Genomic DNA, 26,944 nt, shown 5'->3' with positions numbered 1-26,944 from the left:
ACTTGCTTTAGCAGAGGACCAGGGATCAGTTTCCATCACTCCCTTGGCAGTTCACAATTAGAGGATCCAGTACCTGCTACTGATCTCTGCAGGCACCAGACATACTGGGGCACTAATACATGCAGTTCCAAAACACATAGAAAATAATACTTAAAGCCTTTCAAATAATGGGCTTTTAGTTCGGCAGTTGGAAAGCTGTTTTGTTTAAATTCGTTCTGGAGTTAAGATATTTTAGAAGGTATTTTAAAGAATTGATATTTTTCTGTTTATTTTTGTACTTTTTCCCTATAACTGATTGATATACATTTATTTGTATATTATTTGTATTTATTGTATTCAATCTCGGTGAAATTAATAGAGTAACACTAATACTTTTATCTATCTTTTTAAATTGTATTTTAAAGGATCAAAAAGAAAAAGTGAACGAATGGAATGTACTGACAGCAAACGACAAAAGCCTTCCATCCATTCAAGGCAGTTGATTTCTAAACCACTGAGCTCATCCGTTAGCAATAATAAAAGAATAGTTAGTACAAAAGGAAAGTCAGTTACAGAATATAAAAATGAGGAATATCAAAGATCTGAAAGGAACAAGCGTCTAGATGCTGATCGGAAAATTCGTCTGTCAAGTAGTTCTTCTAGAGAACCTTACAAGACTCAACCAGAAAAAACTTGCCTACGGAAAAGGGATTCTGAAAGAAGGGCCAAGTCTCCTACACCAGATGGTTCTGAGGTAGTAAATGTTATTGCAGATAATAAAGCAGTTCTTTTTGAGGCTTTAGAACTTTACTCGTCTTGACCTTGTCTATTAATGACTGCTGATTCCCTTTTTCTTTAAACATCAGAGAATTGGACTTGAAGTTGATAGACGTGCAAGCAGATCCAGCCAATCCTCAAAGGAAGAAGTAAACTCTGAAGAATATGGCTCTGACCATGAGTCGGGGAGCAGTGGTTCTTCTGATGAACAGGGCAACAACACTGAGAATGAGGAGGAAGGAGTGGAAGAAGATGTAGAGGAAGATGAAGAGGTAGACGAAGATGCAGAAGATGATGAGGAAGTGGATGAAGAGGCAGAGGAGGAAGAGGAGGATGAAGAGGAAGAAGAGGAGGAGGAGGAGGAAGAAGAGTATGAACAGGACGAGAGAGATCAGAAGGAAGAGGGAAATGATTATGACACCCGGAGTGAGGCCAGTGATTCTGGTTCTGAGTCTGTTTCCTTCACAGATGGATCTGTCAGATCTGGATCAGGAACGGATGGCTCAGGTAGTGCTTTGTTTTTTTGTTTTTCTTAATACGACAGCTTGTTCTTCCCTTTTGAGGGGATTTGGGGTGATAAGGGGTTTTGTTATCTTTTATCTTTAGTTACATTTCCCTGAATATCAATAATTTCAAGTAAAATTTATAGATTTCAGGATATTTCCTGGCTATAAGTTTAGTATAAATTTGTGTGAGTCCAAGTTTGTTTATATGAAAGTATTTCAGGCTTTAGTTTTATAGGTTCTTAATATTTTCATCAGCTTTTTCAGATATATATGCATTTGGTGTATATTCACTAGTTATTATGTCAATTTCATGGTAGAATGCCCCTACATTTCTATCATGTGACAGTAGAGCCAAAGAAACAAGTACATTTTTTTCCCCCAAAATGTAAGATTTTCTTTTTATTAAATACTTGACTGAGAGCCTGTAGAGGTGTGAGGCTGATGTGTGATGAAAAAGAATATAAATATCTTGTTAGAAAGACTGGGTAAGAGGTTATCTCTTTAATACTACTTTTTTTTTTTTTTGAAGGTTTGGCTATGGTTTATTCAGTGGGTAAGGGGAGGGAGGGAGAGATATAGGGAGAGAGATAGAGGAGGAGGGGAGAGAGAGAAGAGACCCTAGCCACCTCTTCCGAAGTTAGATGGGGCAGAGAGCTCCCTTTATGCTACTTAATCTATGGAATAAAACATAAGCCTACTCACAAGAACAAGGTGCCTTTGCTGAAGAAAGATTCAGGGGTCACAGCAAAAAGAGGAACTTATAGTTTCGTAGGTATTTCTTGTCAGGATGATATCAGATCAGATGAGCTACCTAATTGAAATAATCTATATTACAGAATTTTACTATTAGTAGGTCATTGCAATGACAGTAATCGACCAGTTGCTTTGTAGCAGTTGGAAACTGAAGTGCTTTTAACCTTGTGTTCACTTGAGTAGTGGGTTCCAGGATTTAAGTATTTATCTTTCTTTTTATACAGTTGAGAGAAGTCTTTAAAGAAGTATTTAACCGAATAGATGATAGTTAGATTTGATGTAAAAAGTTTGAGGAAGTTTGTTCCATCATTTATTTTACTAATGGGCTGAATTTTTTATACTCTGTAATGGATAGGAAGTATAAATCAATTGGCAAGATGTGTGTAGTACTCTAAGCCTGAAATCTTAGGCACTTGGGAAGGTAATGCAGAAATTATTGTGGGTGGGTTTGAGTCTATCTATCCTGGTCTGTGTAAGACTGTTTGAAAAGCAAAACCAAAAGTTGCTATTGTGAAGAATCACCAATTTTGGAGATGTGTGAAACCACCCATAGGACTAGAGGAATTTTTTTTTTTTTTTACAGGATTCTATGTTTTTGGGTATTGAATCAAATAATGGGGTTTGCAGAAATGCTTAGAACCTGAAACTTTTTTTTTATTTAATAAGTTTTTACATGAATTTGTTAGTAGTATAGTAGACTACTTCATGTTATATTTTTGTGGACAATATATTTTCAATTTAAAGGGTAGCCTATCATTTTACAATAAATTCATAATTTTTAATAATAGATTGTTATAAAAGAGATACCTGGAACTGAAAATTTTGTGGCTTTTACTTAAGACACTATCCATAGGTAACTTTTCTTAAGTAATTTTATAAATATTACTTGAAAGAAATGATGTTACTTTGAAATTTTTGATTTGGATATGCCAGTTTTTAAGCATTTAAGTTCAGTATCACAAGCTTTCTAGCAAGATTGCATTTTAGTTTCTCTAGCTGAACCTTTTCTCAGAATTTTTATTAATTTATACTCAGTGGCCAAAGCTTTTTTGGTGTTAGGAGAGTTTCATTATACTTTTGACCTGAGTAGTAACTTCCATGTACTTAAAGGTAGTACAAGTTATATAAAATGCTGGAAATTCCTTTATTAATGTCAGGTTTGCTCTACTATAAATTCAGCTGGGCAAGATCTTCTGTACCTGTTTGTATTTTCCTTCTATTATTTCTGTGAGGGATTTTAGCCACAAGAGATTTTCTTACTCAGAATTTGTAAAGTTTTTACCCTTGAAATGTTCAGGGAATAAAATTTAAACATACCACAGCTTTGAAAAAAATGTAATAATAATTTTTAAAGAAAATAAACATAACGTTGCTTAATAATTACCAGGATGTCCTTGCTTTAATACATTAAAGGTACCATGGACAATCTGCAGCATCCTGATGGGAACTAGTGCTTTCAATAAACAACAAAACAAATCTGTAAAATACCTTCTTCATTTACTCAGAAAAAAGGGAGCATACGTATTGTACTCTTTAGATTGAAGGCAAGTTGTATCTTGCAACCGAGAAACTGTGGGACCTCAGCATTGCTTGGTTCTGTTTTGTTTTGTTTTTTGTTTGGTCAAGGCTTCCATATCTAAACACAATGAGCATGCTCTAAGAATTCAGAGAGAAGAAAATTTAGTTTTTAAGTAGTTAACTGTGACAGTATATAGTAGGGTAATGTATGACCACTGAATTTCATTTTCAACTTTCCATTGTTTTTGTTTTTCAAGGCAGGGTTTCTCTGTAGCTTTGGAGCCTGTCCTGGAACTAGCTGTTGTAAACCAGTCTGGCCTCGAACTCACAGAGACCATTGTTGTTTTTTTTTAAAGATAATTTATCCTTATATTTCTTGTCTCCCAGCTACCAGTTGAAGGGGTTTATTATTGTATGATTACAATGACAGGCATCCACACGTTCCAAATTAAGCTCAATGTGGTGGGGAATCAGTTTTTGTTTATGTTAATATGTGTGTGTTTTCCAGTCAGAAAGCTTTGTGATCTAGTGTTTGCATACATCACAGTGAGACTTCTGAGGAAGGTACTAGTGTAGTTCCAACAAGCAACAGGACTTAATACAGCACTTCATGGTACATACAAAATACTCACTAAGTTTAGTTGAAGAAAATTGTATTTGCTTTACAAATTTCCCTCTCTTGTGGAAAACTTTTTTTATAAAGCAGTTAAGTAAGTACCTGACTTCTTTTATATTCATGTTTTTATTGAGATACGTGACAGGGTCAAACATACTTATTAGCAGTATTTTTTTTAAATGAGACTAAAGGAAGTTAAGCAATGAGAAGATGAAACACGGTTAATGTTTAAGAGCTGAATGATAGACAACACTAGATTGAGGACAACTTCTCATTTGAAATGCCTGTTGGAGCCTTTTTTGTATTGTGATATTTTAAAAACTTGTCTGGATTTTTTGTTTTAGATGAGAAAAAGAAGGAAAGGAAGAGAGCTCGAGGTATATCACCCATTGTTTTTGATAGAAGTGGCAGTTCTGCATCAGAGTCATATGCAGGTAATCCCATTTAATTTTAGGATTATAGATGACTGATTGTAACCTGCTTAAGAAAGTGTGGAGGTTGTAGTTTAGTGTGAATTGTTGATGTCCATTAGTACTGAATTTTGGCATGTTCAGTGTAATAATTCTAGAGGAAACTAAGCTTTTTTCTTATTTTAATCCTGTTCTGTTACTGCTTCAGTGGAATTTTCAATTTTCACTTTTTTTTCTCTTGGAAGATGATGATTCAGTGACTAGTTTTCTGAGTGGGAAACTGTTCAAATATACCAAAAAAAAGGAAAAACAAAAGAAAAAAATTCGAACAACCCAAAAAAACAAAACACTCGTACACATTGAGAAATATTTTTTTTGTGTGTGTGGGTGCGCCAGGAAGAATTAACTTTGTCTTTAATGAGAATTTTATGTGACAAGACTGTAGAAATTTTGTCTTCATCTATTAAAGCTCAATCTGAACAAATGTACTTTGGCTAAATACAGGTTCAGAAAAGAAGCATGAGAAATTATCATCTTCCGTTCGTGCTGTCCGAAAAGGTATCATTTAAATTTGAAATTGTTTTCATTGCATGCTTCATAAAGTCATTATTTTACCTTATTGGTTCTCCATCAATAGTTGGTTTAATGTGGTCATGTTCCGATATATCATGTTAAGGGAGAAAGAAAGCATTATAAACTAAAACAGAAAATTCCGTGCTTTATGTCTGCTTTTTGTTGCCTTTCACAATATTTTAGTTTCTAGACATAATGATTGATATATCCAAACATTTGGACCTATGTTTAACAGCATAATAGTCTATATCAATCTTTAGATGAATCTGATAATACTTGAAAACATTGTCATACTGAAGTGTGGGTCTGATATACCGGAACATCGCTGGGTAAGGCTGCCCTGCACAGTGCTGGTTCTCTCTCCTTTACTTTACTTTATTCTGTTGTGCCTGAGCTTTCTAGGCTGATTGGGTGACTGGAGTTTTTACAGTTTAGCTGGGTTTAGTATAGTTGTATAAGTCCGTGGTTAATGAAACTGGATTTCTGTTTTTTGTTTTTTTGTTTTTGTTTTTTTTTTTTCAGATCAAACCAGTAAACTCAAATATGTCCTTCAGGATGCAAGATTTTTCCTCATAAAGAGTAACAACCATGAGAATGTGTCTCTTGCCAAAGCCAAGGTATTAGCATTAACCTTATTGAAACACTCTCAATTCTAAAATGTTGACGTGCCACGATGAATGAAAACTACTTCCAGTAGCAAAAGATGCTTTGAATTCCCAGTTGCCACTCTAGATCTGCTTTCTGGCAAGTATGGACACCTGGTAGTGGTATGAATTCACCTTTTTCTCACCCTAGAAACCATAGTGCAGTGTTGAAGAGTGTGTCATTTATACTGTAATAGATGTGTTTCTGTTAATATTCCTATATCCAGCCATTATAATATCATCTGGATTTAGAAGAAAACATAGCTTTAAAGGTCTACCCGAGATTTTACCAAAAAGATTATCAGTTGCTAGAGGATACTGAAGAAATACACTACATTTATGCTTTACGCCAGTTACTATATTTTCAAATTCTTAAATTGAATAACATTTTCAATTGATTATCAGAACGTTCACATTTCTAAGCATATTTCAGTATTAATAGTGTTTCTGACTTGTACCAATGATTACACAAAACATTACAGAGAGAATGACCCTACTTGTTTTAAGCTGAGGTAATGACGTGCTAAAACATGAATTAAAAGACCACAGATTGCTAAAGAAAATTGAGCTTCTTTGTCTTACTTTTTTCTTTTTTAAAATAAAAATTGGTTAAAACTGATTCAGGAGTTTAAGTAGCTATGTTTCAGTCCTTGTTAAAAATAAACCTTTTCAACTTAAATTCTGAACTTAGGAAAAACTAGAATTTTGGCATTTTTGTTTTTTTCAAATTTATGGTTTTACTGCTGATAGACCATTTTAAATTTATGTGATGAGTTGAGGAAGACAGAAGTTGCCATTAAGCTTTTAGTAATATACTTACCAGAATAAATTACTTTGATTTTAGGATAACTAGTCATTGATACTACATAATTCTAGATTGTAAGATTTACCTGACAATTCCCTTTGTTAAGATTTTGTAAAGTTGTTAATTTTATATTTTTATACTATAAATATATATATTATATATCAGATAAGTAGTTTCCAATTACTTTTACATCCAATAAATAAGACTTTTGTTAGAGCTTTCTTAAATTTCAAACACAACATAATAGCTTGATAGTTAATGGACTTGCATTTAATTTCAGTGTGTGACCTTTTCATTATTTTTATAGGGTGTGTGGTCCACATTGCCTGTAAATGAGAAGAAATTGAATCTTGCATTCAGATCTGCAAGGAGTGTTATCTTAATATTTTCTGTCAGAGAAAGTGGAAAATTTCAAGGTAAGATTAAAAGTTATTTATTTTTTACATACAACAATAATAGTTATATCAACACTTAAATTACTTTGTGATACTGTGATTCATTAGGTTTTGCCAGACTGTCTTCAGAATCACATCATGGTGGATCTCCTATACACTGGGTGCTTCCAGCAGGAATGAGTGCTAAAATGCTTGGAGGCGTCTTTAAAATTGACTGGATTTGCAGGTAAATTGCACACACTAGTATAGAGGAACTTGGCATGTTTTGAATGGGCAACTGGTTGAGAATAGTGTTAAAATGCTGTAATAGTTTGATTAAGGGAGAATTTCATGGCATGTTCATATTTAGTACACACAACATTAAATATCTGAAATGAACGAGATGAATTCTGGTCTTTACAAGATGACTTTTGGAATTGAAAGGCATTAGAAGTGTTACAAATAACGAAACTAAGCGCGGTGGCAAACAGCTATGACATCAACACATGAGAGTGAGCAGAGGCAAGATCACTGAGTTAAAAGCCAGACTCAAGAAACAAAATGGGGAGTGAAATAAATACCCCAAGAGATTGTATGAGAACCAGATAGATAGTGATATGAAAAGAAGAGCCAAAAGGATAAGAATAGTAATATGGCCCAGCCAGGAAATACTTCATGAAGCTAATTGGAAATAATTGTATTAGGTTGCCTTGACTACAAAGCCCCAAAATTATGCCATTCAAATTCTTTTAAGGTTTTAGTTTTTGTTTCAAAGATTTTTTCTTTTTTGTTATTTTGAGATTAAGGCTATAGTTCTTTTTATGTACCTCTAGCTATCCTGGAACTTACTCCAAACCAGGCTGTCCTTGTACTCACAGAGACCCTTCTGCCTCTGTATTACAAAGCTGGGATTAAAGCGTGCACCACTACACCTGACTCTTATTTGTTTTATGTGTATAATAAGTATGTCTGTTTGCATGTGAGTGTAGGCACACACAGAGTCTAGAAGAGCATCAGTTCTCCTAAAGCTGGAGTTAGAGGTAGCTGTGAACCCACAACTATGGGTGCTGGGAACTATTTACACTGGGCTGTCTTCTCCAGCCCACAAATCACTTTATGATCACTTACTATAAAACTGAAAGGCAATCAAATTTTGTTAAATAAATATAAAATTGATTGAGTGAAGTATGTTTTGTTTCTTATATACAACATTTTGCAAAAATAAAAATGTACATGCAATAATATGTAGAAAATATATTTTAAAATATATAATTACAGTGCATTGGGAATGAGAGTATTGCTGATGCTGGTGACTCTCTTTCTCCTCCTTTCCTGGTTTACATGTATGTAGTTTTTAAAAAAATAAAGTTATAATACCAACTTTTAAACTTTGGTGAGATGACTCTGCAGGCAAAGGTACATGGTATGAAGTCTGAGGGCCTAGTTTGAAAGGAGAGAATTGACCTTATGCACACACACACACTATTATGAAATTTGTTGATAGATTGTTTTTTAGTTGATATAGGTAAAAACTTTCTTTTTTGCGAGTGCATAATTTTAAAGACCAAAGGAAATGTTATAATATGAAAGTTTGTCATTGTGATATATTTTTTGAGAATAAAACACAAAATTAAATTATATTTTATAATATATTCTGTTAGATTGTTACTTGTATTGATTTTTATATTCTCAAATTGGTAAATTCCTTAATTTTAAAAGATGTAAATTGTTTTGATAGTAACATTTTATTTTTTACATTGACTTTATCTTGCTAACTTGCAACTAAACTTAAACTGTGTTTAGCATGGCCATTCATAAGGATACCCAAATAAATAATCCAGCTTACTTAGACTTGATATAAAGTTTAAGACAAAAAGGTTTTTACTTTCTTAAATTATTAGGTGTACCTAGGTACAATTTCTTAGGGTGAAACTTTTTTAATACCTCAATTTTATTAAAGTGTTAATTCATGAAAATTCTGGAGTAAGCAGTGTTTTATGGATACTTGTTAAATTGATACTTCAGGTAAGTCATTTGAAGACTGAGTTTTGCTTTTCTCTACAAAATGGAATTTATATTACCTTGTCAGAGTTTGAACTCCTAATAATTCAGGTAGTTTGTAGCCATATTAAAGTTGGAATAGAGTGAATGCTTGTATACAAGGAAGAAAGGTGTGTTTAAGTGACTATGTTGCCACCTGGAATGAGCTCAGAATACCATCTACCCAGAATTAAACTACCATCAGTAGCCAAACCACTATTATATCACATAAAAGGCCTCACTGATTTATATTCTTTTGTTAAATTTTTCTCCTAGAGTCTTGGTCTTTGCAATAATATATATCTGCACTATTTTTCATTGCTTATCTGTTCAAAAAGTGACGAGGTAGATGCCTATTCTGTAATTGTGAACAGGTAGTGTGGTACACGTATCATGAGTGCTCTTATTTCTCACATGCACTAACTAAATTTTGTTTTCTCTGTGGTATCACAGTTGTCTGTTACATCCTGGCTGAGATTAACTAGTATCATCCAGCATTGTACAGTTTCTTCAGTCTAATTATGACTGATGGTAACAAAAAGTCATAGCCCTAAATGATGCGTATGGTTTGGCAGAGTCCTTTATTTTATATATTGTGCTATTATACTCCCAGTGATAAAAATAATAATCTATAACTGTATTTTGTTAGCTGTTAAGTTTTCAGGTCTGATTTTTTTTTAACTTTATTTTTTATGCATTGATACCAAATCTGGAACCTGAGTTAAAGACAGTCGTGAGCCGCCATGTGGGTGCTAGGAATTGAACCAGTGATCCTAACTGCTAAGCCATCTCTATACCTTCTTCCACCCCCCTACCCCCGTAAATGTTTTAAACTGGTAACTTGTAAGAAAAATTAAAAAAAAAAATGTATTGAACAAAGTCAGGTATTAATGGAGCCATCTACATCCGAAAGCAAGGTTGGGGTTATAGTAGTGTGCCATTTAGCATACCAACTGTGGGTGTCTTTTGAATAATTTGGTTTGTGTTGTAGGTTCATTAATTTGATAGTACACATTATAGACAGGTGGTAGAGGTCTTTTCAGTGCTTTCCAGTTTTATTTTTCCTTTGTAGCTGATTTATGCTTATTGCGTTTTATAAATAACCCAGACTCTTCATTGTGCCTTGTTGATAATCTGTGTTTATTAGGTTAAACATAGTAAACGTATTTACAATTTTGGGTTTCATAAAGGATGTAATTATTCTTAAGGATCATCTGTATTAGATTTTTTAGAAAAAGAGCTAGGTTTTGAAGGTGCTTTCTGTAGAGAATTATATATACTGCCAGTGTAAATGATTCTTTAAATTTTTGATACATTCAATTCACAGTTAATTATTGACTACCACTGTAGTACAGCATCTTCAAAATATTCTTCAAAAGAATATAATTTATACTGTTTTATATTTAGGCGTGAATTGCCCTTCACGAAATCAGCTCATCTCACCAACCCTTGGAATGAACATAAGCCAGTCAAGATTGGGCGTGATGGACAGGTTTGTTTAATTTTTAAGCTACATTATTCAGCCATTTGTAGACCTTTATTGAAGGACACTCTAAAACTTTCTGTGAATTGTGAAAAACAAGGTATTGTGATTCTGATTGACTAGTAAGATGGTTAATGTTGGAACTCAGTAAATCGTACTTTGACTGATAAAATTGAAGGGAGAGTGATGAGAGAAGTGACCCAGTTTTTCTAGTTTTCATTATAAGTTTTTTAAATGTGGAATGCTTCATGAGTCTGCATCATCCTTTTGGAAGATGCATACTACTCTTGATTTTAGTATATGTGCTGAATTTTTTTCTGAATAGAAAATGACCACTGAAGAGACAGATATGTACACATGCATACATGTGTTTTCAAATTAAAGTTAACTTGTGTTATAATGATTTAAAAGTGAGCCCAACCCTTTTATGCTTAGAGTCCCCTTAATATTCATATTTTTCCTATTGCTTATGAGTAAAGTGTTGGTAATTAAAAGTAATAATTTTGTGTAAGCTTGTATGTTAGCCTGCCTCTCTGTAGGTATTTCTCAGACGTATTCTTTAAGATGAATGACTTATATTTTTGTTTTTACAAATATTTATTTGGATAGAATAAAATCGAGAGCAATAGAATTTTAAGCAGCTGTACTTGTGGGTGAGATTGTATACTTGTAGTTTCTATTCGTCAAATGCATTAAACACTTTAGAAGTAATTTTTGTTTTTGTTTTTCTTTTTGAGACTGAGTTTCTCTGTAGCTTTGGAGCCTGTCCTGGAACCAGCTCTTATAGACCAGGCTGCCCTCGAACTCAGAGATCTGTCTCCAGAGTGATGGGATTAAAGGCATGTGCCACCACTGCCCGGCTTTGGAAGCGTTTTTATATAAATAAATATAAATAAACCTTTAAGCTTATTAGAATCTTGTGTTTAGTTCCTTGAGAAAAAAGTCTTTGAAGTCAGTGTTCAGTTTTGTACATGAGGATACTATATGTCTTTTGAGAGGTTCTATTTTGCTGTTAATCATTACTTTTAACATTCCAGGAAATTGAACTTGAATGTGGAACCCAGCTTTGTCTTCTGTTTCCCCCCGATGAAAGTATTGACTTGTATCAGCTCATTCATAAAATGCGTCACAAGAGAAGAATGCACTCTCAGCCTCGATCAAGAGGACGTCCATCCCGTCGAGAACCAGTCCGGGATGTGGGAAGGTTAGAAACGTTCTTTGGACTGATAATAGGCACATGTATCGGGATAACATGATGGAGGAATGTGATTCGTCAAAAGTTTGTTCTGCGGTAAAGAAGAAAGAGAAAATCCTCAAATCAAGCTGCATGGACTAGTTTGTGGCTTCATTGAGGATTTCACATGGTCACCTTGGTCTCAGTCATTTTTTTCAAGCGGAAAATGGGGATCTTTCCTAATGCAGAAAAAATAATTTACTAACAAGTGATGACCACTTTAGACTAGCTAGTACTCTGATAAAACAGTACACAAGTGAAATGAGGTAGGCATTTTGTTGCTCAGAACAGGTTAGAAAGGAGGAAGAGGAGGAAGTCTTTATTTGCAAAAATTGTTTATATTTTATAAAAAGCCTTTTCTTTCAGGTGTGTCTCTGGATAAGCCTTATCACAATATGGGACTTTTATAAAGGATCACTAATATTTTTTGAGAAGATGACGCCTCACTTAGAGGATAAAATGTTTTAAGTTATTTCATACTCAAGAGGAGCATTATTGGGACTGTTTCCAATTTTGTCACCGTGATGTGTTAACCCCATTGCCACATATTCTGTAACATGTGCCCAGTGAATTCACACATCCTGCTGAGCTTCTGAAAACAATAGGTTCTTTCCAAAGGGGATCAAGTGGCCCTGGGAGACCCGGCAACAAACCAAAACGAAGGGCTGTTGCTGTGTCTATTTACAACCTTTCCAGATGCTGGCAGTACCTGTGGACTTAAAGTGTTTTTTAGAGGATCGCCATGGTTATTGATCACTACCTTATGAACTAAACAGCATTTTCCAGGAAAAGGGGGTTTAACTTGTTACAGAATTGGAGAGAAGTCTTTGAAAAGAACTGATTTAAGCCCTTCTACCCAACACCTTCCCCTGTATAGATTTGCATACAGCTAAATCTAAAATATTCTGCTAAAGACTATTGGATGTGTGGTTGATGGGATGAAACCTTTGGTTAAGTTTCCTTTGGTGGAAACTACCTGTGGTAGGTACAGATAATCCAACAAGAGTCCCATTTCTTTGAGCTTAAAAAGGACTTTGTCGAGTAGGTAGGAGGAAACCTGGCAGAGCCCCTTACTTTTGGCCTAAAAGGACTGATCACCAAGATGTCTTTTGAAGTTTTAAGCTAAGAGGTTTCCAGTGCAATACAGTATATACAAGTGAAGTTTTTCCTCAGTTTTGCAATGGACTGCAAACTATACTTAAACACCACTACACCTTCTCTCAAGCCTGCCAGGGCCTCCATTTATGTATGTGGCTTACAACTTAAAGTCAGTAGTTGGACTACTATATGAACTGTTACTATCATGTTTTATACCGGTCGTAAATGCACTCCCCAAACTACAAGAAAGCGGTATGTTTGTTTTATAAACCAGCTTTTAATTTTCTTAGTACTATTTATTGTAGATGCAACTGTTTTTATTCTGTTGGGGGGGATACTTGGATTTGTTGGATTTAACTTTGCAGTTTGAGTGACTTGTTGAAAAGTTTAATGAAAACATTCAGTATTTAGAGAAATAACTAAAAGAAACTTGATGCTGAGATATTTTATACTATATCTGAAACCAATAGCAAAAGGATATGTTATTTTCTAAATGTTTTGGAGCTTTTGTTTTTATTTTTTTGTTTAGCTTTTATTAAATGCTAAATTATTAAATGTTTTATGATGTATTGTATAGCCATCAAGGTTTATAAAAGACAGTGAAGAATAGCCCCTTCAAAAGTTAAACTTTGACCTAGTTTTACGAACTCTGTTAAAACTTCTTACATGACAGTTTATGAGAGCCAGTTTTATTATAAGGCATTGTCTGGAAAAAATACCTTAATTACTAATGTTATTAAAGAAAGTAAATGTTGCTGAGATATTAGTTTTTCAAATAACTAACATTTTCAAAGCTTTTCTGTTACATAGCTTTATTATATTTAAAATTTTCTGTATAATCATGAAGAGTGTAGTTTTGTGTAAAGCAGAGGCTTCCTTTAAGGCATTCTTCATTTTGTTTAGATTGGAGCTATATAAATTTTAGAATAAGCTATTGCATAATTGCTGGTATGATTTTCCTTTTGTTTTCACCTGAATGGTGATATTTGGGAAACTATTTGGTTTGTTAAAGAATTGCTTCTATGTTTAGTCTACTAAAATGTGGTTTACAGGCTTGAATTAGGAAATTTTTGGGGTTGTCTCAAAGTATGAGATTACAGAGATATCTACTCCAGTGTATAAGGTTTCCTTTTGAGGAACTAAGAACTTTAAGGTAAATTGTTCTCCAAAAATTAATGGAGTTTTTTTTTTTTTTAAAGTAGGCCCTGGGCTATTCTTTGTACTCATCTCTGTCAAACTCTTGCTTTGCTGTTTGTTTTCCCAGCTGTTTTTGGTTTAATTTCTAATGTGTCTAATTTGTGTAGGCGTCGACCAGAAGATTATGATATTCATAACAGCAGAAAGAAACCAAGGATTGACTATCCCCCTGAGTTTCACCAGAGACCAGGTTAATATTTTATAATCCTGAAGATTATTTGACTTAAAATTATTAAAACAACAAAAAACTTCCAGTAGATTTAAAATAAAGAATATTTAGGGCATGACTACTTTAAACCATAAGAAATTATTGCTAGTTCTAATTAGTAATTCTTCCCCTACCATGCTTAGATTGTTCTATTACAGCAAATCATAATTTGTTACCTGAAATTTCTGACTTTGCCAAAATGGAAATTGATGTGTAAGATGCAGAAAAAAGTGAATTATTTTGTGCTTTCTGTTCCCTATGATATGTAGTTTCTTCTATAGTATGCAGCATTAATTGGAAATCATACAGAAATTACACTTTTTTTAAAAAAGAAATAAAGAACCTGGTACTGTTTTTGAGAGTGATGGGAAACACTTGGCTTGTCATCCAAGTGTCGATTTTCAGTCAGTTTATTCTTCACTGGGATAAAAGAAGGGTTAAGTTTCATTACTATCACTGACACATCTGTAAAACTCTAATTTTGGTTAGTATTATACATGAGAATTTCTAACATGGCTTTATAGTAGCATCCTTTGTCCCTAAAGAAGGTAATTGTGTTCTATTAAAACAAATACTTTCCCCAGTAATAGGGCCAGTGAGATATTTTTATATATTAGTTTGTTGCATCCTTCCTAATGGAAGCAGGGGATAGAGTAGATTTTATTTTGTTACATGGTTCTTGGAGTATATATGTTCATTTTTGCAGCTTTTGCAATTTTGTGTCCTTTTTTGAGTCTTCATGCTTTTAGCTCATAGCCATAAGTTCTCAAGGTGAAAGGTAAACATTCTTTAAAAAGATCCTCCTGCAATGTCCTCAAACCAGTTCAGACTGTACACTCAGGGTAGTCCTCTGCCCTTAGCTCACATGATACATGGGAAATCCTCTAGTAGTTGAATGAATAACATCCTTTGAAGTATATTTTTTTCATGGGAAGAATTGAAACAAGGGTAAGGAAGGTTTAATTATAATGCTGTAGTAAAAACATGAAATTTGATGTTTGAACAGGGTATTTAAAGGATCCCCGATACCAGGAAGTTGACAGGTAAGTTGGGTTCACTCTTGCTTAGCTTTGAATTACATTCTTGGAACTAGTTTATGAATTACCTGAATTTAGTTTCACTAATCTTATTCCCAACAGACGATTTTCAGGAGTTCGCCGAGATGTGTTTTTAAATGGGGTAAGCATTAAATTTTACATATTTGAAGCTAGGGTCTGATTTCTATTCCCTCTATTTTAATTTATTATTAACATTATCATCTTTTATTTTAGTCCTACAATGATTATGTGAGGGAATTTCATAACATGGGACCACCACCGCCTTGGCAGGGAATGGTTTGTATTACTCTATTTTGTAATACTCTTTATTTTAACTTCATTTTGCAGTGTTAAATTTCAAATGCTTACTTAGAATGTAACTCCTATTACCTATTAAGAGACTTAACATACAAGTTTTTGGTGATAAATAATGTCTTAAAATGAAAGACAAGATTGTTTATGCTTAAGTATGGGCTTAATAATATGGGCTTATTTACTATAGATATATGTAAAACATGGTAATGGTTAGTATAAGCTCTTAACTAGGTGATGAGATTTATTCTCATCTTTCTAACATTCTGATCAAGTTCCATAATAACATCGGTTTACTTCATTCATAAAATTTACTGGCCATTATAAACTAGTAGTTTGTGCACAGATGTCTGTTTGCTTTGCCATATGTGTTGATAAGTGAAATGAACAGTTAGATCCATCTCTTAAATAACCTTCAGTCAAATAGTGTCAGTTTAGAATTGTGCAGAAAATAAAATTAACTAAATTCATGTGAAGTTTCTATTATACTTAATGGGATAACAAGTCAATTTAGCTCCATTTAAAATAGGACTGAATTAAATTTTGAGTTTTAATTTTCTGTCTTCAGGAAATTTTGATATTTTTCTTAAAGTATATTCTAACATGTTAAGAATGCCTGGAAATAGTTTCCAAGAAGTAAAGCTTTGCATCTGAAGTACCTCTGTGTTTCTTCCTATTTTATTTTTAAATGCTGTTATGTGACCTTACATGTCTTTGGCTTCACTTAAGGTAGTTTTACACTTTCTTATACATACAGATTAACTGGAAGTTCTTTGAGTCTCAAGTATCAAGATGAATTTGACACTAAAATCTATCATGTGTCCTTTATTAATTTTATAATAACACCTTAAATTATATTATTGATGTGTCTTTGGGCTTGTGAATTCCATTCACAGACATATGTGTCCTAGGGATTGACCTCAGATCATCATGCCTGGCAGCAGGTGTCTTACTCCTTTACCTGCTGAGTCATTCTAGCCCCTATATTGGCATTTTTTAAAGCTCCTGGACTTTTTTTTTTAACAAATAGAAAGGCTGTTTTGGAAGAACCTTAATATATTTCAATGTACGTGAATAATAATGGTGAAATTAATGTTTGAGATTGGTGTGAATTGGGAATCGGAGTTTGAATGGGTTTATCTACAAGATTATTTGGTAGATTTTTATGTAGATAACCTTTTTTTTTTTTTTAGCCTCCTTACCCAGGAATGGAACAGCCTCCACATCATCCTTACTACCAACATCATGCTCCACCTCCTCAAGCCCATCCCCCTTACTCAGGACACCATCCTGTACCACATGAAGCAAGATACAGAGATAAACGAGTAGTAAGTGTACAAAAAGGCAGAGGTGTGAGGGAACTACTTAGAATTTCTGTAGGTAATTTACATATGGGTGTATGCTAGATTTCCATGATAAACCATTTATATTCTTAGTACAGAATCTGAATATTAATGTGCAACTTGTTTTCATTAAAACAGTCGATCATGTCCTTATGTAATATTTAGATAGGCTTGTGTTTCCTGTTTCATGAGTTGAAACACTGTGTGTCTAAGCATTGTAGAAATGTAATTATGATATTCTTCCTAAACTAGGATCTTAATTATTGACTATATAAATCAAAACGGCTGGTATAAATTTTTCTAAATTTACATGCAAGATGATAAATTATAAGGTAGTTTCTAAATCATATTTTTTTACCCAGTTTTATTTAAAAATAATAACCACGTGACACAAATTCTAAGTAGTTCTCTCGTAGTAGGGCTGTTTATTAAAACCAATTTTCTGTTTGTGTGTGTGTGTATACTTAATGAAAATTGTTTTCTGGTACTTGATTGGAAGGATATTTCCATACACATGTAAGTTTGGTGACTGTGAATGGTAGTTTAATGTTAAAGAATATATATTACAGAACTTTGGTCAGAATAGTAAATTCATATCCTATCTTTGAGAGGTTTTTTTTGTGGATTATTCTTTAATTCAAAAAAGGAGTCCTTTAAATTAAATCTTTTAACATTCTATAAATATTGCTAGGCTATTGACAGGCCTTATTTTTCTGTTATAATACATGGACTACATATGGTAAAACTTAAGTTTATTGTGAAATCATGTGTGCATGCTGATAGTGAGCTTTATGAAAAGGAAAGCAGTAACAGTCTTTGACTAGAAAGGCAATTCAAGATTTCTGAAGTTAACTAGCTCTTGCATATAAGTTGTTTTATGGACCTTCTTTTAGTAATATTTAGATTAATTAAAACATAATCTGTCTATAATACATTCACATTTTACTTATATATGCGAGGTAGTATAGAATTGTGTTCTAAACCTGGCTTTCTATACATTGAAGCTGAATTTTGAAAATGTCCCGCAGTTTTCTGCCCGTGCTTTACCGCCTTTATTCTTTTCATCCTTCAAAATGCCTTGTTAGCTTTATGTGGGATAGGCTCCCAGTATTACTGAAATAAATTTTCTTACAGTTCAGAAGTAAATTTTGAGTTCATCAGATTTTTTCAAAAATTTATTTCATCAAATCCCTTAAATTACTTTTTAGTAAATAAGTTGTAAGAACTTTATAGCCTAAGTCTTTAAAGTTGAATAGGAAGTTATAGGAAGATTTGTGGATTCCAGTTAGTGCTATAAGTGTCAAAATTAAATTCTTTGAAATCATGGTCACATTTTCTAATTTCTTCTTTACCAGACAACTGTGAGGACTCATAAATCCCATGCAAAATTTTGCTTTGCTGATCAGTTTTCTCCTTTTTCCTAGCATGATTATGATATGAGGGTGGATGACTTCCTTCGCCGCACACAAGCTGTTGTCAGTGGTCGGAGAAGTAGACCCCGTGAAAGGGATCGGGAACGAGAGCGAGACCGTCCTAGAGATAACAGAAGAGACAGAGAGAGAGACAGAGGTCGTGATCGAGAAAGAGAGAGGGAACGAATATGTGACCGGGACAGAGACCGAGGGGAGAGAGGTCGTTATCGAAGATAATGCGCTTTTGGAAGCAGTGATTGAAGATAAAAAAAATATTGTATTTTTTTTGTGTGTTTACAAGTAGTAAATTTATTTTCAGCTGTCTACTTAAAGCTCATTGTGTAGAAGGATTTATTATCATCTTTATTCCAAGCATGCAGTAGAATAAGAACTGGAAAACTCAGTTCCTCCAAAAATGCACATTTGACAGTTGACACTTTTATTGGGGCAGAATGGAACAGTCCAAGAATGTAGATATTGATTCATTCTCTATAAATGTTCTTTTTTACAGTATATTCATCCTAGAGTTATTTTGTTTGTTTTCTTTCTTTTTGATCTTGATCAATAACTGCCATAGTATTTTGCTTTGTGTTTCTACATGTAGCTGCACACAGTTCAGTATAAAAATAATGCTGCTATCAAGTATGCAAATATTGAAGTATGATGGTTTGACTGTATGGCAGTGTTGTAGCAGCCTCTTGGTTTCTCCTCTTCCCTCTTTTTTTTAAACCTGTAAAATCACTTTTTTTTTAGTCTTCAATGATGAAAGCAATATTAAGAAGACATTGCTATCTAATTTTTAATCTTTTTAAATAAAAAGTTCCCATATTCAGTAGCATGGTTGATGCTATTGTTTAGCCTTCCTTCTAAACTGTACATTGGCTTGGAATGTTCACAATTTTGCGTGTGTGGCAGCAGGAGATAACCCCACATTCTACATTGCTACTGTTTTGTATGAAATAAATTGGTAAAGATTGACACTTATGTGCTGTATTCCTTGTCTGATTGCTAGTTTTATAGTGCATAAGCATAACAATATATTCTCTAGTATATAAGATTGCATAGAGTGGGTTATATAGATAATTTAGTTTGTTACTTATACATGTGATATTTTTGGATTGGTATTGTAGGCTTTTTTTTCCATCTGCTGTTGAATTGCTTTCTACAGTTAAGTCTTTAGTGTTTTCACATTTTCATACATTGCTTGTCCATCCTTTGTAACAGTTCTCTAACATAGTAAACCACATAAAAAAGTTTATAAATTTTTTTTGCATTTTAATTTCTTGAATCTGAAGTTTGGCCAATATGAAATTAACTATCTAAACATTGGGAATGAATTTTTACTGTTTTCTTTTTGACAGTGTTGTACTTAAGAGTCTGTACAAATCAGCACATAGTTTTGTGTTTTGTCTCTACTTGTAGGCCTGCAGAGAACACAGAAGCTTCAGTATTTAAAAGTGTAACTTTATCCCCTTTAAAATATCTTCCTGTGCAGTCAATTCTATGTTACCAATGTCAGAGTACAGGCTGTGGATTCATTAAATATACACATGGCTGATAGACTTGCCAGAATATTTAACTCTTAGGAAACTCAGGTCGCACAGAGTTCTGGAATTATGTTCAGTGAACTAGTTGGTGATGTTAAGTCTTGTTACTCATTTTTAATTACTAATTCTTTGATAATTTTATGTTTACATTATACATTCTGTTCTTTCTCATTCCTCCACTTCCCTTTTGTCCAACTGCCCATTTTCCTCACAAGTCTCCATCTCACTTTCACATCTTTTTGTCTTTACTTGGTGATCCCCCCCCCCACACACACTCAGGTATTGTATTCCATCAGTAAGGTACACATTGTACTAATGTCTACAGTAGTTGAACAGAACATGTAGGCAACATTAAAGTTAGTTCCTGATGTTAAATAGATTGTAAATCACATTGAATACTCCCTGCACATGAGCACTTTTGTGTTCCTCAGTATTGACTGACTACATTTATATATAATTCTGATAATTAGAATTGGGTAGCAGATTCAGAAAGTAAAATTACCCATTTCATGTTCTCTCGGAAGTTACTTCTTCATTGATAGTAAAAAATAGAATTTAGACATTCTCTAAGATCACAAGTAGATGTCCATCCTGATCATTTTAAGCTTTAACACTTCTTCAGGCTTCATTAGTTACGGCTTTTCTTAAAAGTCCATCCAAAAGATGCTTTGTAATTGGGTGTTAGCTTCTGGTGTCTCACATTTCTAATCCTAACACAAGTATTCCTGAGGCAGTGGATTGCCAGCAGTTCCAAGACAGCCTGGGTTATGAACTGAAATCTTGTCTGGACCCACTTCCACAAAACCTTGTGTATTCTAAAAGTTGGTTTTATTTTTGAGACATGGCCTAAGCAGGTAACCCTGACTACCTTGGAACTCATCTGTAGACTAGGCTGGCTATACGATCTGAGATCCACCTGCCTCTGACTCAAATTTGGGGATTAAAGGTGAAAGCCTGCCTGTCTTAAAAGCTTTTCCAGTGGATAAAAATTTGCTTTATCATTTATCCATTGTACAATGGTTCAATCCTTCTAGTTAATAATCATTGCTTTCTATTATGCCATCTTTTGGGGGAGAACATTTAACATGCATTTAAAAGCAGTCTCAGTTGCTCAAGTATGCATTACATATACATCCTTGTCACTGTTGTGCATAGTCTCTGTAAGTCTTGGTTCTTAAACCTTAAATGTGAATCCATTATTACCCTCCCCACCCCAATCATGGAGGTCAGTTTCATTTGGATTTGACCAAGTGGGATTCTGGGGTATTTGTCTTTTTCTTTAAATTATATAGTCAGACAGGATGCTTCATTTAGTAATAGTTCTCAAGAGGCATTTAATAGTTAGGAATGTGTACTGAATTTAGTTAATTATGTCCTTGCCTTGGAAGTATATATTGGCAAGCAGTTGGCTTATGAATTAGTGAAAATGCCTAATTTCTATTGACTGTGTAAGGGACTAGAAGAATTTGAAAATTCTGGTATATAACATTAGCAGGAGGCAGAATGAACCAGCAGGGTGAGGCTACACTCTGAGAGCTGTGCCTCAATGACATACTCTGACAAGATAATACCACCTTCCAAAACAGTGTCTGAAATGCAACTAGGGACAAAAATGGAGTAGGAGGTTTTTCTGTTCATGTGTTGCTTTCATCGGTTAATAAAGAAACTGCTTTGGGCCTGGTAGGGCAGAACTTAGGTAGGCAGAGAAATCCTGAGTCGTGCATCGTGGAGATGATCATGAGGTCACATGTGAGTGCTGGGAAGTGAACCCAGGTCCCCTGCTGACATATCTTCTCTCTAGAAGTTTATTAATCATGTTTCTTTTTTCTGATTCCATTTAATCATTTCATCTTTTTATTATATGAATATATATATATATATATATGTTGTCAGTGTTTTTTACTCTGTATAGGTTTTCTTATTTGTGAGGTGAAGTTTTACTACATGACCTTTCTGTGTAGACCAAGATCCATCTGCCTCTGCTTTTCCAGTGCTGGGATTAAAAGCATGCACAACCATAGCCAAGTCTAATTTGTCTTTTTTTTTAATCTGTGTAAAATCTTACATTTTTGGTGCAGCTAAAATGGAGATTATTTGTAATTTTGGCTTTGTACTATTTTTATCTCAAGATTATAAAAAGTGCTCATTTTTTTAGGACTTTACTTATTTTGAACATTTAAAGGTATAACTCACTCTGATGTTAGTTCTTGTGAGGTCCCATTGAATAATTGTCCCAGAATCATTTGTAATTGAACAGTCGTGAGTGATTTTAATTTTTTTGGATTTTTTTGGAGTGCTTTGCCTGTCATGTCTATGTGCATCATGTGCATGTAGTGTTCTCAGCAGAAGAGGGCGCCAAATCCCCAAGAAGAGATGTTACAGGTTCTGTGAAGAAAACCCAGGTCCTCAGCAAGAACAAGTGCTCTTAGCTACTGAAACATCTCTCCAGCTCCAGATTAATGATTTTAAATACCTTTCCCTGTACCCGACCCTGTCTGTGGTGGTTTGAGTGAGAGTTCTCCCATAAATCTCCATCACTTAGTTGGTCCCCAGTCAGTGACTGGAGAGGACTGGAAAGTATAGCCTTACTTGAGTAAGTATTTTACTGAGTTTCTACTTCTTGCTTATGGCTTAAGTTAAGAACTTTAGCTGCTGCTCCAAAGCCTGCCTGTCTGCTGCCATGATCCTATGCCGTGGTGGTGATGGACTTCTTGTCCCTTTGGAACCATAAGCCTGAAATAACTATTCTATATGTTGCCTTGGTCACTGTTTTATCACAACAATGGAAGAGTAATCTATTTTTACAAAATTTTAGTGTGGAAATATATTTATTCCAGGTCCACTTTGAGTCTGTTCTTTTTTTTTAATATTTATTTATTTGTTATGTATACAATATTCTGTCTGTGTGTATATCTGCATGCCAGAAGAGGGCACCAGACCTCATTCCAGATGTGAGCCACCATGTGGTTGCTGGGAATTGAACTCAGGACTTTTGGAAGAGCAGGCAATGCTCTTAACCACTGAGCCATTTCTCCAGCCCCTTGAGTCTGTTCTGTTTATTGATCTATATTAATGCTGCAGAGTTTTTGTAACTTCTCCGCAGGTATGATCATTTTTAGTTGTTATATTCCATAATTACAGTAAATTTTGTGTCTCGAATATTTTTAAGACTTTTGAAGTTAATGCATTGAGCTCATTTAGTTATTTGGAGAGTGACCTGGACCAGATATATAAGGGTTTCAAACAGGTGTGTGGATTAATATCCGGGTCTTCTATTTGGTTCCATTGGTCCTCCTGTCTGTTTTTATGCCAATACCAGTACTGTATTTCAGTACTGTAGCTCTGTAGTAGAGTTTGAAGGCAGGGATTGTAATGCCTCCAGAAGTTCTTTTATTGTACAAAATTCTTTTAGCTATCCTGGGTTTTTGCTTTTCTATATGAAGTTGAGTACCATTCTTTTGAGGTCTTTGAAGAATTTTGCTGGGATTTTGATGGACATTGCATTGAATCTGTAGATTGCTTTTGGTAAGATTGCTATTTTTACTATGTTAATTCTGACTACCCAAGAGCATGGAGATCTTTCTACTTTGTCTTCTCCAAAATCTTTCTTCAAAGATTTAAAATTCTTGTCATACAAGTCTTTCATTTGTTTGGTTAGAGTTACTCCGAGATATTTTATGCTATTTGTGGCTATTGTGAAGGGTGTTGTTTCTTTGATTTCTTTCTCAACTCTTTTATCATCTGTGTATAGGAGGGCTGCTGATTTTATTTATTTATTTATTTATTTTGCATGTAATATTTCTGCATGTATGCCTGAAGGCCAGAAGAGGGCACCAGACCTCATTACAGATGGCTATGAGCCACCATGTGGTTGCTGGGAATTGAACTCAGGACCTCTGGAAGAGCAGGCAATGCTCTTAACCTCTGAGCCATCTCTGCAGCCCTGATTTTTTTTTTTTTTTTTTTTTTTGGTTAATCTTGGATCCTGCTACATTACTGAAAGTGTTTATGAGTCGTACAAGTTTCTTGATAGAATTTTTGGAATCACTTATATAAGCTATCATATCATTAGCAAACGGTGAGAATTTGACTCCTTTTTCAATTTGATCTCCTTTTGTTGTCTTATTGCTCTAGCTAGGACCTCAAAGGGACTACAGTGAATAGATATGGAGAGAGTGGACAACCTTGTCTTGTTCCTGATTTTAGTGGAATCGCTGGGAGTTTCTCTCTTTTAGTTTGATGTTGGCTTGTTGTATATTGCCTTTATTAGTGTTTAGGCATATTCCTTGTATTCCTGCTCTCTCCAAGACCTTTTTCACATTATTTTGTTTTTTATTGTTGTTCTTATTGTTGGCAGTGTTTGTGTGCTGCCCTTCTTTTGATTTTGCTACTTTGAGTTTATTATGTTTTCATAGGTGTAGTTAACCTCCTTTGGTTGGAGTTTTCCTTCTAGCATCTTCTGTAGGGTTAGATTTGTAGATAGATATTGCTTAAATTTGACTTTATCATGGAATGTCTTATTTTTCCACCTATAATGAATGAGGGTTTTGTTGGATATCATAGGCAGGGCTGGTTTCTGTGGTCTCTTAGAATCTGCAGCAGATCTGTGTAGGCCCTTCTGGCTTTTAGATTCTCTTTTGAGAAGTCAGGTGTCCTCCTTTATATGTTATTTGGGTTTCCCCCTTGCAGCTTTCAATATTCTTTGTTCTGTAGTTTAGTGTTTTGATTATTATCTGGAGAGGGAATTTTCTTTTCTGGTCCAGTCAATTTGTTGTTCTGTTTGCTTTTTGTAGTATGACTGACAATCTCCTTCTTAAGGCTAGAAAATTTTTCTTCCATGATTTTGTTGAAAATATTTTCTGGGCTTTTGAGTTGGGTGTCTTCTCCTTTTATTCCTATTTTAGGTTTCATCTCTTCATAGTGTCCCAAATTTCCTGGATGTTTTGTGTCAGAATTTTTTTTTTAGATTTAACATTTTCTTTGACCAATATATCCATTTCTTCTGATTGTATTTTTAATACTTCAGACTCTTTTTTTATCTCTTGTATTCTGTGGGTCGAATTTGACTTTGTAGCTTCTTTTAGTTTTATAATTGTCTTCATTTGTGTTTTCTTTATTGATTGTATTTCCATTTTTAGGACTTTAGCACTTTTATTTCCTTTTGTGCAACTTTTTGTTGTTTTCTGGATTTTGTGAAGGGACCTATTTTCTCTTTGAAGACCTTTATTATCTTCATATTGTTGGTTTTAAGGTCCTTTTCCTGTGCTTCAGCTATGTTGGAATATTCAGGACCTAATACAGCACAATAGCCGGGCTCTAGTTGGGACATATTGTTTAGGCTGTTATTGATTGTGTTTTTATGTTGGCTGCTAAGCTCGTGGGTTTTGGATGATTACAGGTCGATGTGCTGATTTCTGGATTTGTCTCTATTTGGGGAAGGGTTTGCTCCTTGGTATTTGTCCCTTCTCTGAAATTTTGGAGAGTGGAATGGTTGTGTGTTGCCTGTCTTCCTTCCTGGCTTTTTTTTTTTTTTTTTTTTTTTGCTTTAAAAATTTCCACCTCCTCCCATTTCCCTCCCACTCCCCCCATTCCCCTTCCCCTCCTCCAGTCCAAAGAGCAGTCAGGGTTCCCTGCCCTGTGGGAAGTCCAAGGTCCTCCCCCCCTCCATCCAGGACTAGGAAGGTGAGCATCCAAACAGACTAGGCTCCCACAAAGTCAGTATATGCAGTAGAATCAGAACCCAGTGCCATTGTCCTTGGCTTCTCAGCCCTCTTTGTCAGCCATGTTCAGGGAGTCTGGTTTGATCACATGCTTCATCATCCAGCTGGCCTTCTAAGCTGGTATGGTCACAGGGAATACTTTCTGGTGTTGGAGGCTGAGGTATGGGGATGAGTTGGGGGTGGGAAGGTTGAAAAAGGGTTTTGTGATTCCTTGGGGATGAGGTCAGAGAGGAAAGGGAGACCACCGCAGGTGTCCTGATACAGAGTCAGGGATGAGACAGGGGTGTTGGATCTAGGAACAGTAGGAGATGTGTGGGTCCACTTTCAGCCTACTTGTTACTCTGGGAGAAGCAGCCCTTGGGTTATCAGGGGGTACCTGCTGGAGTCTGTGACAAAGTAACAAGTAGGGAGAGGAAGGTTAGAAGGGGAAGATCTGTGAGATTCATGGGTGATGGGAGGTAGGGCAGAGTAGGTTGCCAGGGGTGTTAAGCAGCTGAGCTGGGGGTGAGACTGGGGGATTGTATCTGAGGGAAGAGAGAGAAAAGCAGTCTGCAGGCAGCCTACCTGAATTTCTGGCAGGCCATGTCTATGATCTTATGTGACCAGTTTTCGTGTGTGGCTCAGCCAGCCATGACGGTACATGCTTCGAATCCCAGCACTCTGGAGGAGGATACAGCAGGACCTCTGTGAGTTCAAACCCAGCCTGGGAGACTCCTCAAAGCTGATTATTTCACTAAATGCCCACAGCATTATTAGCTATGATTCACATGATGTACTTTACATATCAACACTTACTTAGGGTTTGTAACTAAAATTTGACAGTCATCTATGTCTCCCTGTTTCTCAGCCCTTTCCCATCCCTAGTAATTTATTTTTTTTTCTATTTTTTTTAAAAGCTAGGTTTTATTCATCATGTAGTCCCAGATGGCCTAACACTGGCCATGCAAGAGTGTTGATGACTTGTGTCTATGCCCTATGGCTATGCAGGTCACAGTTAAGAATGATGCTACCACCAGAAAAGATTTCAGAACAGAATAATGCACAGCATGCCGAGAATTGTGAATCCCAAAGTGTCACAACCCCAACTTATTTCTAAACCAGAGAATGCCTGAGCACAGAGACTGTGCTGCCTTTTATCCCGGATCTGTAGAAATTAAGCCATGTCATTCATTCTATAGTCTTATTGATGACATAATGCAATGCTTGCCAAAGTTGAAGGGAAGGCAACATGACTTGATGGGAGGATTATTAAATTTTTGATCCCATGTCTTGATATTCACACAAAAGTTTTGAAGTAAGGCTTCTGTGGGAACTAATCCATTATAAAAGCATGAAAATTGTGAGAATTTGTATGTTAA

General features: G+C 34.9%; 1 protein-coding gene across 4 annotated transcripts in view; it reads left to right on the top strand.

Moving 5' to 3' along the window:
- Nucleotides 1-19,303, top strand: part of Ythdc1 (YTH N6-methyladenosine RNA binding protein C1) — a 30,678-nt gene extending 11,375 nt beyond the window's left edge. Inside the window, exons 3-17 of one of the 4 annotated variants that reach the window (XM_075942724.1) lie at nucleotides 405-733; nucleotides 846-1,263; nucleotides 4,494-4,583; nucleotides 5,064-5,117; nucleotides 5,655-5,749; nucleotides 6,889-6,997; nucleotides 7,085-7,202; nucleotides 10,403-10,487; nucleotides 11,516-11,682; nucleotides 14,115-14,197; nucleotides 15,222-15,258; nucleotides 15,355-15,394; nucleotides 15,487-15,549; nucleotides 16,758-16,892; nucleotides 18,332-19,303. In XM_075942724.1, coding sequence (XP_075798839.1) covers nucleotides 405-733; nucleotides 846-1,263; nucleotides 4,494-4,583; nucleotides 5,064-5,117; nucleotides 5,655-5,749; nucleotides 6,889-6,997; nucleotides 7,085-7,202; nucleotides 10,403-10,487; nucleotides 11,516-11,682; nucleotides 14,115-14,197; nucleotides 15,222-15,258; nucleotides 15,355-15,394; nucleotides 15,487-15,549; nucleotides 16,758-16,892; nucleotides 18,332-18,556 — 2,048 coding nt within the window. In that variant the 3' untranslated portion in view covers nucleotides 18,557-19,303. Of the gene's footprint in view, nucleotides 1-404; nucleotides 734-845; nucleotides 1,264-4,493; nucleotides 4,584-5,063; nucleotides 5,118-5,654; nucleotides 5,750-6,888; nucleotides 6,998-7,084; nucleotides 7,203-10,402; nucleotides 10,488-11,515; nucleotides 11,683-14,114; nucleotides 14,198-15,221; nucleotides 15,259-15,330; nucleotides 15,395-15,486; nucleotides 15,550-16,757; nucleotides 16,893-18,331 lie in introns of all 4 variants that reach the window. The other 3 variants (XM_075942723.1, XM_075942726.1, XM_075942725.1) reach the window with 3 other exon arrangements.
- Nucleotides 19,304-26,944: the final 7,641 nt, after the last annotated feature.

The sequence above is a fragment of the Microtus pennsylvanicus genome, chromosome 12, assembly GCF_037038515.1.
Source record: "Microtus pennsylvanicus isolate mMicPen1 chromosome 12, mMicPen1.hap1, whole genome shotgun sequence".
NCBI lineage: Eukaryota > Metazoa > Chordata > Mammalia > Rodentia > Cricetidae > Microtus > Microtus pennsylvanicus.
The sequence above is the reverse complement of the archived record's forward strand: the minus strand, read 5'-3'. Positions and strand labels throughout refer to the sequence as shown.